We start from the raw sequence: 15,499 nt of genomic DNA, 5'->3' as shown, positions 1-15,499 counted from the left end.
AAAAAACTTAAAGAAATATATTCAAAGCATTGAACCCTTGAAAAATTTTAGTTGCAAAAATGACAAATACATGTAATATGATTCAAAAATGGCTCTTAAAAATTGAGCTTGAGGTTTTTGTATATAATACCAAAAATATTTTTCATGAACAGTGGAGATGACTGGCCTTGGGGCCAATGATTGCTATAAAGGAGTGCACAGGATAGTGCCACCAGCTTGGGTTGTGTATAGCCACAAGGGGTAGGGCGATTACAGGGACTGAACATCTTATATCTCTCTGTCTGTCTCTCTCTCCATCCATCCATCCATCCATACACACAGAGCTCTCTCTCTCTCTTTCTCTCTCTCTCTCTCTCTCTCTCTCTCCATCCATCCATCCATACACACAGAGACACAGCACAGACAAGGATGGCTCGGCCGGCTGTGGGTTATGCTGCCAAGGACACCTCTGGCCACCTCTCGCCCTTCTCCTTTCAAAGAAGGTGATCATCACCATCACCATCACCATCATCACTGAGTAGCTACTGAGTCTCGCCTCACTAACGCAGAGATCTAAGAGCCACCCATTCCGCTACTTGGGAATTATCGTTAAAGCATAATACGGAGGATATTATGAACCTTGTTGTAATTAAGGTGCTATCACTAAATTCTGTGGCATGATACTGGCAGGGCTACTGGGCCGGACGACGTGACCTTCAAGGTGGTGGCCTGCGGCATCTGCCACTCCGACCTGCACATCATCACCAACGGATGGGGCGGCACACGCTACCCCGTCGTGCCCGGGTAATTAGCACAAGATTAACCTGCCCTAACCCCTTCTCCATACTTCTTAATCTCCTCACATTTCAACAGCAGTATAAGCAGTTCTGCACTATTCATAATTAAGCTCGCCCACTTGCACAAGCTCACATGATTTCATCTGTATCAAGTCCTGCCTTTTTGCATCAGTAGTCAAGCTGGATTGTACTAGCAGTATATTAAACAATTAGCTCACTCGTGTGCAGAAGAATATTACATGCCGTTTTTGGCAAGTTAATCTGTTGTCAGTCCACAGTATAGATACATCTCCTAAGTCTGAGTGATGTATCTAATCTGTTATCACTATCAGTCTACACTGTCAATGGATTTCCTAAACCTGATCTGTTGTGAGTCCACACTGTCAGTAGATCTCCTAAATTGTGATTCCCTTTCCGATAAAACACAGAAACAAAAGGATGGCATGGAAAGGGGCAATCAGTTTACGACTGTTTACGCTTTAACTCATGATTAAAACCATAAAGCCTTCCATATGATTAAGCAGTCTCCACCTTCTATAAATATGTTTACAATTTGCCTGGACATGAATAAGATTCATGACTTCCTTGTTGCTCCTTACACAGGCATGAGTTCATGGGCATTGTCACAGAAGTTGGCTCCAATGTGACCAAGGTTAAAGAAGGGGATCACGTTGGGGTCGGGTGCATGGTTGGCTCATGTGGTGGTGACTCTTGTGCTGCTTGTAAGAAGAATCTAGAACAATACTGCTCAAGAGTGATTTATACTTATGGATCTGTGGATGTGGACGGAACTATAACATATGGTGGCTACTCCAACATCGTGGTCGTGAATCAAAAGTATCATCTCCTCTCATTCATGAATATAGACTTGAGAAGTTTTGGGCACATTCCCACTATAATTCCCACATTGTAAATTATAACAACATCATGAGCTTCTACAAGGGAGGGATCGCATACCTACCTAGGTGTGTTTTGGGGGTAGGGCAACTGTTGGCTTGTTGGCCCCCAAATGCACCTATCTAGCTATGCAGTGCCTCTTGAGCAGAAGCTCATGAGGATGAATACTATAGGGGAAAATAGCCCCTTTTTCGTTATGGAAAAATGTAAAAAATAACCCATTTTTCTCATTCTTTTCTATTGGCAGATTTTGTGTCAAGGTTCCCAAGAACTTACCTTTAGATGCATCTGCACCTTTGCTATGTGCTGGTATCACAATGTATAGCCCCATGAAGCACTTTGGAATGACGCAACCAGGAGCTCGTTTTGGAGTGGTGGGTTTAGGTGGGCTTGGCCACATGGGGGTGAAGTTTGGAAAGGCCTTTGGATTGCATGTTACTGTGATAAGCACATCGCCGCACAAAGAAAAAGAAGCCAAGGAAGTGCTTGGAGCTGATGATTTCATAGTTAGCAAAGATCCACAACAAATGGAGGTTTGCAGGGCTTCACTCTACATATGCACATAAGTGTAAATGAAAACATTAATATTCTTAAGAATGAAGAGAGACAACATGAATACATGCACATTTTCATTCATGCAGGCATAGATATACAATACATATATAAATTCATGGATATACAATCAATTGATACATATGTACATATGTATGTATCTATGCATATATATACATACATGTATTCCATTCTACATGCAATGATATACAATGCATACATATTTGCATAGATACTTAGGATTTAATTCTCAAACTTAAGTCTTTCCACTCTATAAGCTTGTGAAATTGACTTGTAAGATTCTACATCAAGGTTCCAAGTGAGAGTACGGATCTAGTAAATCAAATCTTTTGTGCCATTTCAAAAAAAGATCCATTTTTCTTGCATTTACTGAGGAGCAATCGATTAAGTTCATGTAATGGAAAACCAAAAATTATAATACTCAAAAGGTTCAGAAAGCTATAAGATGGTACTTATGGTCTTTTATCAATACTTTTTTTCAGAAAGCTAAGGGAACTTTCGACTACATTATAGACACTGTTGCTATGCCTCACCCCATTGATCCTTTATTGAGTTTGTTGACTGTTGATGGAAAGTTGGTATTGGTGGGCCTTCCAGAGGAAGCCCTAAGCATACGACCATTTTCTATTGTGAATGGTAAGCTTCTTACTTATTAATATTCAAAACAATTTGATAGAATTTGCAAAATATTATCAAAATAAGCTCAATGTGGTTTTTGCAAAATTTCAAGAACATTATTCTAAGTTTCTAAATTTGAAAATCTCACTCTTTTATTTTTACTATTTGTCATAATTTATTAGGTCGAAAAACAGTTGTGGGCAGTAACATTGGAGGAATGATTGAGACACAAGAAATGATTGACTTCTGTGGTGAGAAAAATATTACAGCTACGATAGAGAAAATTCCCATCGATTATGTGAATAAAGCAATGGAGAGACTAGGAAAGGCTGATGTGAAGTACAGATTTGTCATTGATGTGGAAGGGTCTTTGAAAGCATAAGCATATACCACCATGATCAAAGCTCATACCCATTCTGACAACGACATGTCTATATATGGTTAGAACTCTCAAGGGGTTGAGTCACAAATATATAAGCATTTTACAAGGATTCAAAATAGGGGATTTTCAAACTCTCTTTTAAGAAAACTTTCATGCACAAAAGGGTACCATTTTGTAGGGGTATTCGCAAGGCGAATAGAAAAAGCATAGGATATATTCATGATATCTCATAGATGAAGATTTTTAAATAGGCCTTGAATGCACATGATAGTAAGAATTTACATATATTAAAACTTCCCAAGCTAGAACTTAGCTTCTATAAGCAATGGCTATTATAACCGATCTTATGCTATCCTATGTTCTTTCTTAAAATGCTATGAGTATGTATATTTACAAGTTTTGAAATGGACACTTCCATTCATCTAGTCTTATGTTATCTTGTGTTCTTTCTTAAAAAGCTATGAGCATGTACATTTACAAGTTTTAAAATTTGATATCCCATTCACGTAGTCTATTCCACCATTCCCCAAACCTGTTAGATAAGGTTTTCCTCTTAATTGTAAAGTGAGTCAATGAGATAAAAGTGTGTAGATGATTCTATTGAATATAAACTAACTCTAAAAGACAAATGAATGTATGTAGTCACATTGAACAATATGTTAACATTAAAATCTTGGATCTTGGATATGCTTTTGCCTCCAAACTTGTGAAAAGATTCTGTTTGGTATATAGTCCATTATCCAACCATGGATACTTGAATGAGCCCTTAAAAGTGTTTATGACGAATGCTCAAATAAGATAGGCATAGTCTCATGTTTCATTTCAATCCTTGATACCATGTTGTTTTAAAATGTGGAAAATTATATATGCATTTCACAAATGATTAGATAGCTACTCGCCTCTTGTAATTGTGCATTTCAAGTCTCTAGTGCTTTTGAAGATTAGCCAATTCTTCATGTTGGATTTAAATTGTGATACTATACACATATAACTTGGATAAGAAGTTTGAGAGCACACAACATAAAGTATATTGAGATTTATTAATGTAGAAGATTGATAAGACTAAGTATGCCCTACAGTCAATGGGCACATATACAAGGCTAGAGAAAAGATATCGCCTAGTGAGGGAAGAAAGTGTCATGATAGTCCTAAGTATATTCACATATATCAACACCAAAATATGGTAACAAATTCCTCCTAGGGGAGTCGTGTAGTGAACAAGAGCTAGTGCTCATGTATAAGGAAGTGCCAAGCTTAATAGAATGTAAGCAATCCACAATGGGAAGTAAGCCCAATGCTTTGCAAAAAGCTTTAAACTTCTAACAAGGCAAAGAAGTTTGTGAAGAGATCTAGATTCTACAAGAAGCAAGTACATCTAGCGGTAATGATCCCCTCTTGGGATAAAATAGCCCAATGTGTTACGTACTACTCAAGTGGTAGAAGATATGCTTCACAACCTACCAATGCTTAATGCATGAGCTATGCCTAAACTTGCTCATTTGTAAGACTATGAGCTGAATGCCAAGCCTTTTAATGTAGACATAAATCAAGCATTCAATAGCCTATCGATAGTGAAAGATATCAAAGCAATCTTGAACATAATGAAGCCTAACTTCAAATTTGTCTCCATAGGAGTAGTAATAGGTTTGGAGTCCTCAAGACCAAATCTTTGCAATAATATCTCAACATACATTGTTTTCCACAAAGAAACACCACCAATATATATGCTTGAACTCAATGCCTAAATAATGTTGTAGCATACCCAAATCTACCATGTCAAAAGTTGAATTCAACTCAGCCTTAAAATTAGCAATACTTATCTCATTAGGATAGCATGTCATTAATATAAACCATAATGATTAGATGCACATCCCTCTCATGTCTAACATGCAAGGTTCTCTCAATAATTTTGATAGTCATGGATTTCTCAATCTTTTCTCTCTTTAGGTCGACAAGTGCATCATTCATACCTATATTAGAAATAGGTTGATATGTGGATTAATTAGTTTCATTGCCCACCACTGACAATAGGCAACAAAGTGTCATATATATTTTGTGAGGGTACATATATTTCCTTGATACATGAAAGTAAAGGCTACACAACATCTTTCACAAAGAAAAATATCATGATCAATGAATTTAAACTTAGTTTGTGAATGATGTAATGTATAACATTTACTTTGTGGATGATAAAACTTATAACCTTAACTTTTAGGACTATAACCAATAAAGGTACATTTCAAAGCCTTGTCATCCAATCTTTTTTTATGTTACACTAGAAATAATGGATAAGCTATGCAATGAAAGCACATAAGTGAGAAACATATGGTTTTCTCCATGTCATGCCTCATATGAGGTACCAATTGTTTAGCATGTAGGTTACATGCATAACAATCTCAAGCCAAAAATCATGTGGCAAATCTTGACTTTTACATCGTGTTATATCCATGATATACATATTATTTCTCTCATCTACATCAATAGAACAAAGGTACCAACTTTACATCATGACAAATTTTTAGCCATACATGTTGACTTTTTGAAGCACAAAAACACTTCAAACTTGGATTTCAAAGGATGGACCCATAGATTCTTGGAATAATCATCAATAAAAATCATGATGTATAGGAAATTACCAAAAGACCAATATTTGCACTAGACCACAAACATCACCATGTATAAGTTGTAGTTTGTTAGCTTTATTTGAATCATTCTTTGAGAAGAAAGCATGCAACATTTTACTCAACATGTGGCCCTCATAAATGTATTTTACAAGTGCCTCAAGAGAGAAATGAAAACACCATGTTACATTTTTGTAGCTGCAACATACTAGCAAAGTTTGAATAACCAAAATATGCATGCCAAAGCTTTGCATCTAAGATAACACAAATTTGCAATTGCACATGCCATGTGGGGAAAAATTTTTAGTGAGCTTGCTTAGGTGAGATTCTTTGGCATACCTTTAAATTAGGTGAGTTTTGATCCATTATTTACATCAATAACTTCATGGTTCATTAGACATCATCATATCATTACAAAATGATCAACTATCCCAAAAGATGTCACTTACAAAAGAATAACCATGAACATAGACATGTCTTATCCAATAGTTATTACCTGAGAGAACCTAAACATTTAGTTCCATTATAAAATTCCAATGCAAACATAAATATCTCCCATCAGAGCATGGGAAAATTCCAACATGAGAGCTCGATAATAAGTGGAAAAATAAGTTTAGGCCAAAGAAAAAGGGTTCTCTAATAGAGGCCTACAATGGATGCAATCTAGGTCAACAACAAATCATTGATACATTTCCACTAGGAAGTGTAGGTTGGGTCATGTGGATGCATTCTTTTTCACTAAGGCCCAAAACCATCATGAGTTAAAAAGTATAAATGTTTGCATGCTAGGTGGTGTTTCCCAACATTCTTTCTCATCTTAAAAATAGAGCACCTACAAGAAGACACTAGTCTAATATGCATTTCATGCATCCCACCACCATATGTGGCAACATGGAACACCAAGTGTTTTTGGTTTTTAGTGGAATACCAAGTCTCTCTCTCTCTCTCTCTCTCTCTCTCTCTCTCTCTCTCTCTCTCTCTCTCTCCCCATCCATCTATAACCAACTAGGAATACTTGCATATGTCCTAGCACAAGTTGTTTTTCTATAATATGTATGCACAAATGAATCACTACAAGATATAGACCTTATACTAACGTTTAAAGTAACGAAAATGCAAATAGAAAAATTTTCCCCCGTCGTCGCAAAAAGCGTCGTTATTGGCGATGCTATAGAACAGTCAGTATTACTGTCGCTATCAGCGTCGGTATTGGTGCTGATACCGACACCAATACCGATGCTGATAGCGATGGTTGGCGACGTAAATAACGACGCCAATAATGATGCGAGCAGTAAAATTTGCGACGCTAATAGCGACAGTAACAGGGAAAAAAGATTTTTTGTGGCCATATAGCACTGTGTGCTTTATGAGAGCCATACAAAATAGTTTCTGGACTGTGTATAATGCGCTTGCAAACAAAAACAATGTATACTGAAATCATAACACTGATACATGAAATAAATATATGATCGCATAATAAGCAATTGGTACAATCATGACAAGATATCATTAATACATAGAAAATGTCTACATAGATCAGGCGACTCAAAAATAAAGGTGTGTGAGCTCCAGGGATCCAAGGGCGAGCTACATATCCTCGTCTCCCAAAAGCTTGTCCCGCCACAGAGGAGCATCAAATGGACTCTACAGAAAAAGAAACAACACATCAATCCACCATACAATAATGCATTCAAATATCCCATGGTAACTATGGACAAGAAAGATGAGTGACTTACAGGGCCGCCGCGTCTATACAATCGGTCGATCAATGAAGTGAGACCATGCCTCTCTACATATCGAGTCTCAAGGCCAGTCGGATCGCGATTTGTAATGGAGTGTTGCAAAGAAAACAAAATGCTAACTGTTAGAAACATGATTGTCAGTACAAAGAATATTTCAAAAAAATTCATGTGACCGCCACTCCCAAGATGATGGACCACTCCCGCCTCGAGTCGTGTCCTCACTGTCTCACGCTGCTGACTCCAACATCCTGAAGAATCTGTAGCCTCCTCCCTCAGTTGGCGCCAGTCGTCTGCATCTAACCACTCGGGCTTTGCAGCCCCGCTCTTGATTGCCTACGTGCGTCGGATCGTCTATGTGACATGTATGCACGCATGCAATCCATCATCTAGCCCGTAGAGAATCTATCTACTGAGGTTGGCACTGGAAACTCCTCATGCAAGGATGCTACTATGTAGTCCTTACTTCCCTCCGGTATGTTCTTCCAATGATCCAAGACGTTGTGTCAAAAAACTTGTTGGCACAATTCTCTCATGCGAGCCATCACCCTCCTCCCCTTATTATTCATGACGATGGCTCCTGAGCTACTATCGACTAGATATCCATAACCCCTTGGAGTCTGCCTAAGATGGGTCCTCTCTCATCTGCGTCCACCCTCCTGGGCATATCCAGGAGACCCCTGTGCATCTGGTGTACCGACCGGGGTAATATCTCTCGGAGTGGCACCCACAGGGGTGCCACCTGCCTGCTGCTGACGACTGAGGAGTAATTGGAGTAGACGTCCTCATAGGTGTGACAAGTCCCTGAGGTGACGCAGCTCCAGTTGAATGATGAGACGGAGACACCGCGTCCGTGCCTCCACAGCATCCACTTGAGCCTGAGCCACGCTCCCTGGAAGGGCCACGAGAGCGAGGAGTCACACATGTATCCTATGTCGACCGTGGGCTCACTGCCTCTGTATCTTTGCAGCATCCCCCTGATCCCGATGCACTCCCTCCCTCTGGCCCAAGTTGTGAGCATCGAGCTCATCTACTCGAAGCCGAAGCATCCGATCGCGCTGAAGTAGATCTAGCAAAGCGCCCTGACGAAGACTGAGACAGCTCCTGGTCTGCCATATCTCTGAATCTCGCGATTTGGTCTGGAGACATGCGTGTGAAGATGTCCTGTAACTCCTCATCGCTCATCCCTCGACTCATCCTGAAAATGTCACCTGCACAGATAAAAAATGATGTTAAAATAATCAATTTAAATCATAAAAGCACAGTAATATAAATCATTTTAAAAAAAACTCACTTAAAATGCATATCTTACGTACCCTTATAAGTGATTGGTCAACGAATTGAGTAAGTGGATACTCTAAGTATAAAGTATCATATGGTCCCATGTTAATCTCCTGACACAACTCTGCATACACTGGAAGGTCGATAGACATGTCATCACAAAAGAATGAGTCCACCTCGTTCTTAAAGAATTCTTGGACTCCTATATTTCCATCATGTTTAGCCGATGCTGGCTCCAAGCTTTCGACGGCCTCCACCCCTTACAATATCGACCCCTCTATTTGCATATTATCTTCATCTATGCTCGGAACATTGCTTTGATCATATACTCTCGCACTTCGAGGAGTTGAAGGTATAACATACTACCATCGAGGTTGTCGGGGGTTTGGATAGAAGATTACGTGTTCACAAACACGTACAAGAGAGTTCAAACCATTATGACATAAACCATGTCGTAATACAATTAGCAAGCAAATGAGTCCATGCACCTGTTCACAATGGACCGACAACACAAAGGTGTCGTACAAATCTGTCCATTTTTTTTCGGAATCTATTTCGAGAAATCCAGATGGACCTCATCGAACTGTTGCTCAAGCTCCTCCAAGTACCACTTTGAACCACTGCACATCGAATAGTATCATGGAGAAGCTAGGGTAATCCACCGTAACAATACTTTGCAAGTTTCCAAAATACTCTATCTCATCCACAACCGTATTTGGATCCATTGCTCGTCGCCGGCTCTCTTGCTCGAACCTTGCCATGATACCACAGTCCATTGTGGAGCACATTTTGTCAATACGCTCCACGCAAAAATTGTCGTCCGCGTGACCACGCTGCACTATATATTTTGTATGTACATTGAAATACTCAAATTAGATGTCACATATAAAATTTAGATACGACAGATTCTAAACCCCTCATCACCTTGGGACTACATCCCCTCGAGAATTTTCACTCCTCCATTGAGACCTCTGTCCCTTCGCGAGACGCTACGGTTAAAGCTCCATGCAACCATCGCGTTGACATGAACCGCGACATCTCCTTCATGCCTTCGGGATATTGAATCGGTCGATGATGCGTACTACATCGGAATTCAGCTCGCACTTCCTCTCGATCTTGCCTAGCGATCTGGTACTTGGCGAGCCACGTCTCCATAGAGGCATGGTGCAACATACAAAAGTGATTTACCTTTTCTTCCATTGAGGATCCATTCTTTTTTCTACCCCATTTCCAACCACCACATCTCCAGTCAGTCTATCATCGTCCTTTAGCGAGGACCATAGCATTTCATTGTCTGGTTCCACTGTTGGTAGCCATTGTGAAATATGCATTAGCGCCTCAGACACCAACCAACCTTCATCCATGCTACCTTCTGGCCGAGCTCGTTGTCGCACAAAGCCTTTCAGGGTTTTTATGAAGCGCTCCAAGAAGAACATCCATCGCGTATGGACATGTCCAGCAATCTCCACTTCATCTACAAGACGCACAAGAAGGTGGATTTGTAACGTGAGCATGCTGGTGGGCAGGTATTTCTCAAAGAGACAGACTGTCTCCACGGCTCCCCGCCTTGCAGATTCAATAGAGGACGTCTTAATCTCCTTCTATGAGATCCATTGCACCAAAGTCGCAACCTGTAAATGGCCCCGCATATTTCTGGAGTAAGATATCCTGCGATCGCGATCGATAGTACAAACTACCACAATTGAGAAAGCATTATGAATAATGGCTACATCCCAAATAGCAAAATGCCCACGCCAATTACAATCCATTCGTAGTACAAAACTGACATATCTTATGCCAGTCATGGAATTTCTTTAGAAAATGCGGACCTGAGAGAACGCATCATACCCGTCGAAGTGCGGATAGACTTAATTACTTGCTTCACAATGCGCTCTTCTTTAGTGGACAAAACCCAAGGAGTGCGAGGAAGCTGCACGCGACCATCAGCACTCGACTGCGGCCAAAGCGCCTCCATCTTACCTACCTCCTTCAAATCCATTCATCCCCCTATAGTGTCTCTCTTTCATGTGATGTGGTCCCATAACAAGCTGCCCACATTCTTGAAAATATGCATGGGATCCAACAAGTGGTTGACCTGTAAGTGGGTCCAATATGGCAACTCGTAGAAAACTGAGAACCACTGCATTCCATTTGGATGTGATTCCGCATGGACCATTTTTAGCTCGTACCAGCTTGCGGCGTTCATACATGTTGGAGGTCGTCCAAGGAAACCTTCCCTGAGTTCATGATCCTCTAGCAAGAAAGCAGCGTATCCTTGATATACCAACTTCTTCATGGTTCGTGACCTTCGGGAGTCTAACAGTGGCCCGCACAATGGACATGCATAATAACCTGAGGTAACAGACGTGTTCCAACACCACGACCTAGTAAATACTTGCTTGAACGAGATAAAATATAGATATTACCAGCGAGAATGGAGGCCTGCTCACCTAAGCACTCTCCGAATCTCGGAAAGTCATGCATCGTCCACATGAGAATGGCTCGAATATTGGCTAACCACCGACCATCGTGCCTGCTCATATCTTGCACGGTGATCCCCTCCTCCCACAAAATCTTAAGCTCATCGACTAATGGACGAAGATAGACGTCCATATTTTTTACTTTGTAGCGGCCGGGGACGAGTAAGCTAAGGATGAGATGTCCTTTCTTCGTAGAAAGCCATGGAGGGATATTGTAGTTGACAAGGACTATAGGCCACACACTATAAGAAGTTGAGCGCAGACCGAATGGGTTCATGCCATCCATTTTGCAAGACCGAGCCGAAGATTCCTTGGCTCTCGGGCAAAGCCTGGGAAGGTAGAGTCAATGTGGTTCCATGCCCGTGAATCTGTTGATATTCGTTGAGCTCTATCCATGGACCTGTTCTGCGCATGCCACGTTGTCAAGCTCGCCATGTCGGACATATGAAACATGTGGTTTATGCGGGGGATAAGCAGAAAGTGTCTGAGAACTTTTTGAGGGATGGTTTGCCCTTGCAAGTCCTATCGATACCTGTGAGCACCACACTTTGGACATGTCTCCATAGTCTCGTATTCTCCTCGAAACAGTATACAATCGTTGATACATGCATGGATGTTATTGTAGTCCATGCTAAGCTTCCGTAAAACATGTCGTGCATCATCACGAGACTCAGGCATGGTATTTGCAGGTGGTAATATATGATATTTCAATAACCTGAAAAAAATCATAAAACACCTTGAAAAAGCACAAATATTTGTAATAATAGTGCCGAAAAAAATAATCAATGAAGCGTATGTACAAGGTACCTTAACAACTCGGTCACACTCGTATCACTCCACCCGTATTTTGCTTGTACACTTAAGAGTGCAAGCAATGTCTTTAGCCGAGATACTCAGCACCCATCATATAATGGTATGGATGCTTCCTCTCTAAGCGGATCAGAAGTCTCAACATCCATGGGAATCAATGCATCGATCATTGCCTCCATCTCAGGCTCCAAGATTGTAGGTAGGTCTGGAAGGTTGCTTGTCTCCTCTGGCATTGACGGTATAGATTGGCCTTGCGAGTGGTGGATTGGCTTGTGCACTCCATCCATCGCACGCCCACGTACTCTTCTAATTGGCCGCAAAGGATGCACTCCTCCTTGGGACGAGACATCGCCTCCTTGGATAGAAAATTTTCCAGCGAGACCCAATCTTATTGTATATGGTATTAAATTAGCTTGCGAGTATAATGCATGATTGATATTAACTTCAAATTACCGTTTGCTAAAAATCCACAATCGCCTGATCAATGATCTCATATTGAAACTCGCCAAATTGACGTACGTGTTCTATAGACAAACGGCGTTTTCGTCTAATTGCCAGCTTGCATTGAGAGCAAGGACATGGGATACGCTGATGAAGATACGCCTCGCGATCTTGAACAACAGGACCTTCTTCGTTTTTCATTTTGTCTACATTACAACAAACAGTTTGTTTTTGTTATCATTTTTTTCTTTTCTTAGATTGTTATCATCTCCTTCCATCTCTCTCTTTTTCTATGACCTAGCATATAGTATCATAGAACACTAGTATTTAGTACCTAGTACTCAGTACCTAGCACATAATATCATAGCATCTTATTATCTAGCACCTAGTACTCTAGTATCATAGTGCCAAGTACCCAATACTATGATACTATGTAGCAGGTGCCAGGGTACCCTCTCTTTCTCTCTTTTCCTATTAGGTTTAATGATTTTTTCTCTTTTTCTCTCTCCTCTCCTCTCCCTCATTTTTTTCTCTCTCCTCTCCCTCTCTCATTTCCCTTTCTCTCTTTCTCCCCCTCTCTCATTTCCTCTCCCTCCCTCACCCTAACCCTCTCTTTCTCTCTTTCCCTATTAGGTTTAATGATTTTTCTCTTTTTCTCTCTCCTCTCTCTCTCTCTCTCATTTCCTTTTCTCTCTCTTCTCCCTCTCTCATTTACCTTTCTCTCCCTCTCTCATTTACCTTTCTCTCTTTCTCTCCCTCTCTCATTTCCCTTTCTCCCTTTCTCCCCCTCTCTCATTTCCTCTCCCTCCCTCACCCTAACCCTCTCTTTCTCTCTTTCCCTATTAGGTTTAATGATTTTTCTCTTTTTCTCTCTCCTCTCTCTCTCATTCCTTTTTCTCTCTCCTCTCCCTCTCTCATTTCCCTTTCTCTCTTTCTCTCCCTCTCTCATTTCCTCTCCCTCCCTCACCTTGACCCTCTCTTTCTCTCTTTTCCCATTAGGTTTAATTATCTTTCTCTCTTTTTCTCTCTCCTCTCTCTCTCATTCATTTTTCTCTCACCTCTCCCTCTCATTTTCTTTTCTCTCTTCCTCTCCCTCTCTCATTTTCTCTCCCTCCCTCGCCCTCACCCTCTCTTTCTCTCTTTCCCTATTAGGTTTAATGATTTTTCTCTCTTTTTCTCTCTCCTCTCTCTCTCTCCCTCCCTCGCCCTCACCCTCTCTTTCTCTCTTTTTCTATTAGGTTTAATGATTTTTCTCTCTTTTTCTCTCTCCTCTCTCTCTCTCTCTCATTTTTTTCTCTCTCCTCTCCCTCTCTCATTTACCTTTCTCTCTTTCTCTCCCTCTCTCATTTCTTGTCCCTCCCTCACCCTCTCTTTCTCTCCCTCTCTCATTTCCTGTCCCTCCCTCACCGTGACCCTCTCTTTTTCTCTTTCTCTATTAGATTTAATGATTTTTTTCTCTTTTTCTCTCTCCTCTCTCTCTCTCTCTCATTTTTTCTCTCTCCTCTCTCTGTCTCATTTCCCTTTCTTTCTTTCTCTCCCCCTCTCATTTCCTCTCCCTCCATCATCCCGACTCTCTCTTTTTTCTATTTTTCCATTAGGTTTAATAATCTTTCTCTCTTTTTCTCTCTCCTCTCTCTCTCTCATTTCCTTTTCTCTCTTCCTCTCCCTCTCTCATTTCCTCTCCCTCCCTCGCCCTCACCCACACCCTCTCTTTCTCTCTTTGCCTATTATGTTTAGCATCTTATCTCTTTTTCTCTCTCCTCTCATTCTCTCTTTTTTTCTCTCTCCTCTCCCTCTCTCATTTCCTTTTGCTCTCTTCCTCTCCTTCTCTCATTTCTTCTCCCTCCCTCTCCCTCTCTCATTTCCCTATTATGTTTTCATCTCCCCCCCCTCTCCCTCTCCCTCTCCCTCTCCCTCTCTCATTCCCTCTCCCTCTCCCTCTCTCATTTTCTCTCTCTCTTCCTCCCCCTCCCTCTCTCATTTCCTCTCCCCCTCCCTCTCCTTATTTCTCCCTCTCCCTCTCTTTAATTTCTCTCTCTTTCTCCCTCTCCCTCTCCCTCTCCCTCATTTCTTCTCCCTCTCTCATTATATACAAATTATACAATAAATAAATAAAAAAGAGAGAGAATACACTCTCCCTCCCTCTCATTCTCTCATTTCATCCCCCTCCCTCTTCCATTTCCTCCCTCTCCCTCCCTCTCCCTCTCCCTCTCCATCTCTTTCTCTCTCCCTCCCTCCCTCCCCCTCCCTCTCCCATTTCCTCCCTCTCCCTCTCCCTCTCTTTCTCTCTCATTTCCTCTCCCTCTCTCAATATATATACACAAATCATATAAGCAAAAGTAAAAGAGAGAGAGAATGCACTCTCCCTCCCTCTCCCTCTCTTTCTCTTTCTCTCCCTCTCTCGTTTCCTCCCCCCTCCCTCTCTTTCTCTTTCTTTTTCTCTCCCCCTCTCTTTCTCTTTCTCTCCCTCCCTCTCCCTCTCCCTCTCTTTCTCTCTCATTTCCTCTCCTAAACAAGCAAAAGAAGGAGAGAATGGACTCATCGATGAGATATGGCGAGGGTTTGGCGGCTCCTCTTCGCGATGAAGGCTCCTCCTCTCCTTCACGAATGGCAGCGGCAAGCCTTTTTCCTCTCCCTCTCTCACCCTATGCAAGACGGTTTCTCTCTCTCTCGCTCTCCCTCTCGAAATGTTTCACAAAAATGCGCGAAATGAAATGCGCTCGGGTTTCGACCTGTTTTTTTCCCCTGTGGGGCGTCGCTATTTGCGTCGCAAATGCGATGCAAATAGCGACACAAATAGTGACGCCGCTATTCCTGCGTCACTACCCGCTGCGCTATACCTCTCTTTCCTTGTAGTGAATGGACATACTAGTTCTCTCTC

The 15,499-nt window shown here is 41.4% G+C and overlaps 1 protein-coding gene across 1 annotated transcript; it reads left to right on the top strand.

The window, feature by feature from the left end:
• The first annotated feature begins 206 nt into the window (after nt 1-206).
• Nucleotides 207-3,671, top strand: LOC148038797 (putative mannitol dehydrogenase). The gene is made up of 6 exons (XM_087674647.1): nt 207-482; nt 670-783; nt 1,380-1,613; nt 1,921-2,206; nt 2,729-2,882; nt 3,047-3,671. The coding sequence occupies exons 1-6, from the start codon at nt 409-411 to the stop codon at nt 3,244-3,246; spliced, it is 1,062 nt and encodes a 353-aa protein (XP_087530773.1). The 5' UTR covers nt 207-408; the 3' UTR covers nt 3,247-3,671.
• Nucleotides 3,672-15,499: the final 11,828 nt, after the last annotated feature.

This window comes from Lygodium microphyllum, chromosome 3, assembly GCF_053477565.2.
Source record: "Lygodium microphyllum isolate KBCC chromosome 3, Lygodium_microphyllum_v1.1.10, whole genome shotgun sequence".
NCBI lineage: Eukaryota > Viridiplantae > Streptophyta > Polypodiopsida > Schizaeales > Lygodiaceae > Lygodium > Lygodium microphyllum.
The sequence above is the reverse complement of the archived record's forward strand: the minus strand, read 5'-3'. Positions and strand labels throughout refer to the sequence as shown.